The following is a 4287-nucleotide window of genomic DNA, read 5'->3' as shown; positions in this document are numbered from 1 at the left end:
CTGCCTTCGGCTCAGGTCATGATCCTGGAGTCCCGGGATCGAGTCCCATGTTGGGCTCCCTGCTCAGCGGGGGGTCTGCCTCTCTCTCTGACCCTCCCCCCTCTCATTCTCTCTCCCAAATAAATAAATAAAATCTTTAAAAAATAAAAAAATAAATAAAAAGCAACGCCACAATCACTGTTGTGATGGCAGAGCCCATAGCAGATGTCATTAACATCCTATAAAAGTCAGTGCAATGAGGACCGAGCGAGGGCATTAAATGATGGCTGAACTGGTCCTCTGGGGAGGAAGGCTCTGAGCCTGCAGCCTCCTTTCTCCATGAAAAAGGGCTGAACGCAGCACAGAGCCAGGGTGGAAGTCGGGCTCTAGGTCCCCGGTCTTGCAGTCAGGCCTCAGGGCAGTCTCCACCCGCCCGAGTCCCAAGAGGTCTGGAGAAACCTCCCAGCGCACACACTCACGTCCGTGGGGTCGTTCTCATTGGAGATGTTGACCATGTAGGTGAGCTCGGAGTACAGGTGATTCTCGCTAGGGTACGGGTTTGTCCACATCAGCAGCCACGTGTGGGAGGCGTTGGAGTGAACCGTGAGGTTCCCGGGGGGCCTGGGTTTCACTGTAGAGAAGCGGTGCCTGGTGAGGCCCTTGTCTGTTTGCAGGGAGGGGGACGGCCCGCGCGACCCGGGTCACTTAGATTGTTAGTCAACCCGGGGGGCGCGTGGGGGGCACAGTCGGCTGAGCGTCCGACTCCAGGTTTGGGCTCAGGTCATGGTCTCAGGGTCAGGGGCTCGAGCCCCACGTCGGGCTCCATGCTCAGCGGGGAGTCTGCTTGCTATTCTCTTCCTCTGTTCCTCCCCTCTCTTTTGATCAATAAATAAATAAAGCTTGAGATTTTCAGTGAACCACACCTCTGTAACACATTTCCGGAATCCCACATGGATTGAGTCTCAGCAGAGAACGACAATCATAATACTGATTATAATGTTGCTAAAACTCTACTTAGCACTCATGGTTATTAGCCAGCTTTCTACAGTGAAATGCACAATGTGTGAGCCAAAGTAACCCCAAATTTGCCTCTTTTTCACCTTTGTCCTTCACACTTTTGGCCACATCTATGTACTATGTTCTTACTCACTTTTTCTTTCGTTTATTTTGATTCATGTGTTTTAAAACTTAGTCTCCTTTTAAGCAATCCTATCCAGGAGATCATAGGTATGTAACGTGTACTAAAATCATTGCACACGTGCAGAAATGCTTTTAATTCATGGGTTCGTTCACGGGTCTGTTTAAACAACCCACTGACCGTGGGCGGCATGAACGGGCCCTTCAGGAACTGCTGAGCCCGTGAGCTCTGTGGATACCCGTGAGAATTTTCCTCTGATTCCTAGTAGCTATGTGACCTTAGGCAGGTTTACTTGCCTTCTCTATATTATATTCAATTGTAAAATGGGGATAACTCTCTTCTGGAAAACGAGGCTCAGAGAGGTAACGTGACTTGCCCAGGGTCACGCAGCAATAAATGGTGTTTTAAACTCCCGTCACTACGCCACAGCAGAATCATGGTGAACTGCGGTGCGGCCTCTGGCTACCAGGATAATAACGTCAGCCTTCCATGGTCCAGACCGCCTGAAGAAGCACCAGCGGACCAGGCGACAGAAGGTGAAGGACAGTGCCCAGCTCAGTTTTTGCTCCACAGCCAGTTTGCCTTCTGTTAAGTACGCCTCATCTCAAGTCCCAGTCAGGGCACTTAAATTTAGGTGGTTGAAATATAAAAGCTGAAGAGGGCCTGATGTACTATGGAGCCCAGTCCCATTTCAGAGATGGGAGGACTGAGGCCCAGAAAGGGGCAAAAACCTCATCGTGTCTGGGAATATGCAGAAGACTGCTTGCGCCTCATTCCCCCAACTGGAGCCTGCCTCCCCTGCCCCAGAGCCCGGCTGGGGTTCGGGACCCCCCCGCCCCCGGCCCCACTCACCATGCGCACTGGGCTGGAAGGAGCCGCCCCACAGCTGCTCCTTCCCAGCCCACAGGTCCAGCTGATAGACGTCCGTGCCGACCACGTCATCTATCGGCATGCTGCACGTGCACACCGCGCCTTCTCGGTTCTCGGGGACACACGTGCGGTTTCTGCAGACACGGGTGTGCCATTAGGTTGCCATGTTCAGGCGGACCGTGACCCACGGGTATCCCTGGAACATGCCTCAAGGAACACATGTTCAACATACGCTGCCCGCTTCCTGACTGCCCTGCCCCCGGGATCAGATCTGGGGACCGGGGTGTGGTGAGGACAACAGACGAGGACCGCTGTCCTTGCTGACCACAGCCACCTGCCGCGCCCACCACGGACTCTTAGACGGCTCTGGCCGTGGTCGTGGTCCCAGAACTTGGCTTGCCCTTGAAAGTCAGTGAAAGGGAAGAAACAAAGGCACTAAAGAATTTGTAACAATGCGTGTATGTGTCCCAGTGTACCCCCGGGTAGCACGGTTTATCCCAGTGGACAGCAGGCGTACCATGCTGCCCCACATCTCACAGGCTAGGCTAGGGGTCAGCGAACGTTTTCTGCAAAGGGCCACATAGTAAATATTTGGGGCTTTGAGGGCCATACTGGGTGTGCCCCAACTATTCAACTCTGCTGCTGTAGCCCAAATGCAGCCGCAGACAATACAGAAACGAATGGGCGTGGTCGAGTGCCAATAAAACTTTATTTACAAAGGCAAGTGGTAGGTCGGATGTGGGCCTCGGGCCATAGTCTGCAGATCCCTGGCCTAGACTAGGGTACCACACTTCAAAGCACAGCCCATCCAGCTTGGTATACCTTGGAATGCCTCTGTCAGTGGACCCTATATTCTGGTGTGTGGCCTACACCAGGGGGCCCTTTGTAACTGCATGCCTTGGGTACCCGATCACGTCCTGAGCACCGCCTGGAAGAATACCGCAGGTGCCATGGGTTATCCCAGTGGCCCACCTGGAACTATGTACCCTGGGTCCCATGGTCCACCAGACATCACAGTGAACTCCACCACTAACACACTATCCCCAACCCTCTAGGCACCGCCTCCCCCAAATCCCAGCTCCACCCCAGGCTTACTCGGACCCCATAAAGTCCAGCTGGTAGGACAGGCGGAGCTCGGCACTGCAGTTGGTGGGACCGTCCATCTCCCACTGACAGACAGAGGTGCTGACATAGTCGGACAAGCAGCTGGGCTCCTGCAGGACCTTAACACTCCCTGAGGAGACACAGGAGTGCCCTGAGCAGCCAAAGCCAGACAAGCAAGGGGGGCATGCACCAGGGGGACAAGTCAGAAGCCAGCCCAGACAGGACCGAGGCGTCCATCACAAAACAAGGAGACCACAGTCCCAGGCAGAGTTGTGTGCCAGTCTTCGTGGAGCTGGGGGCAGGATGGGGCTCTGGAGCTTCCCAGCCGGCATGGGGGAGATTCCTGAAGCCGAAGAATACCCCCAGGTGGCAGGGGCTACCTTTATCTTCCTGAAACTCCACTACTTGCCCCTATGAGGCCAAATCAAAGGAAGTTTCTAATCTAAGAAATGTCTAGTCTATTGCACCATCAGGCACCTGCCCCAGAGCAGTGTGAGTGAGAGGAGGGGCTCTTATCCATTTGCCTGCTCCCTGCTCCCATCTATCTTCCACCCCTCTCTGCGCTCAGGAGGCTGACCAGCCCCCCCCAACCATGGTCTTGCCACCCAGATGCCCTTGTCCTCTGGCTGCTGGTTGGGTTCGGCCAATATCAAGGGCAGGATGAAAGGTTGGGGTGTTTCTTCTGACCGGTCAGTGGCAGAGCTGGGGTGTGAAGCTGGCAGGATGGATACTGGGTTTGCCAAATCATCTGAGAGCCCTCGCCCTGGCTCGAGACTGCCCAGCCACAGACGGGCGGGTGCCTTCTTGCTCTGGTGCCCAGCACCAGCCCTGCCACCGCGGACGTCAGTCTGCATTTGTTTGCTGGATGAAGGACTAACCATGTTAGGCAGAGCCTTAGATTTCTAATAGATATCTTAAACTCACCTCGTGTCCAAAACTCACATCTGGTTCCCCACCCTCCCAAACGAGTGCTCCCTACTCTGATCCGTGCTATATTTTTCTATCACTTTCTAACACTCTTTACAATTTATTTATAACTAGGACTATGCGTCATTAGCTGTCCCCTCCCACTACAGTGTAAGCTCCTCGAGGCCCGGAATCTTTGTTTTGTTCACTGATTATCCTAGGAGTCTGGCATCTAAACGGCCGATGAACATTTGTTGAATGAGTGATCGAATGAATGAACGAAGGAATGA

The 4287-nt window shown here is 53.9% G+C and overlaps 1 protein-coding gene across 1 annotated transcript; it reads right to left on the bottom strand.

Annotated features, from left to right (window-relative positions):
• Nucleotides 1–392: 392 nt before the first annotated feature.
• On the bottom strand, nucleotides 393–3221 carry LOC123323945 (interleukin-4 receptor subunit alpha-like; the record flags this gene model as incomplete). The annotated part of the gene is made up of 3 exons (XM_044912476.1): nucleotides 393–610; nucleotides 1970–2121; nucleotides 3083–3221. Coding segments are annotated over 3 exons (509 nt in total), but the record flags the coding sequence as incomplete, so codon positions are not given.
• Nucleotides 3222–4287: the final 1066 nt, after the last annotated feature.

The sequence above is a fragment of the Neomonachus schauinslandi genome, unplaced genomic scaffold (assembly GCF_002201575.2).
Source record: "Neomonachus schauinslandi unplaced genomic scaffold, ASM220157v2 HiC_scaffold_2941, whole genome shotgun sequence".
Taxonomy (NCBI): Eukaryota; Metazoa; Chordata; class Mammalia; order Carnivora; family Phocidae; genus Neomonachus; species Neomonachus schauinslandi.
This window is presented reverse-complemented; position numbering and strand designations above follow the sequence as displayed.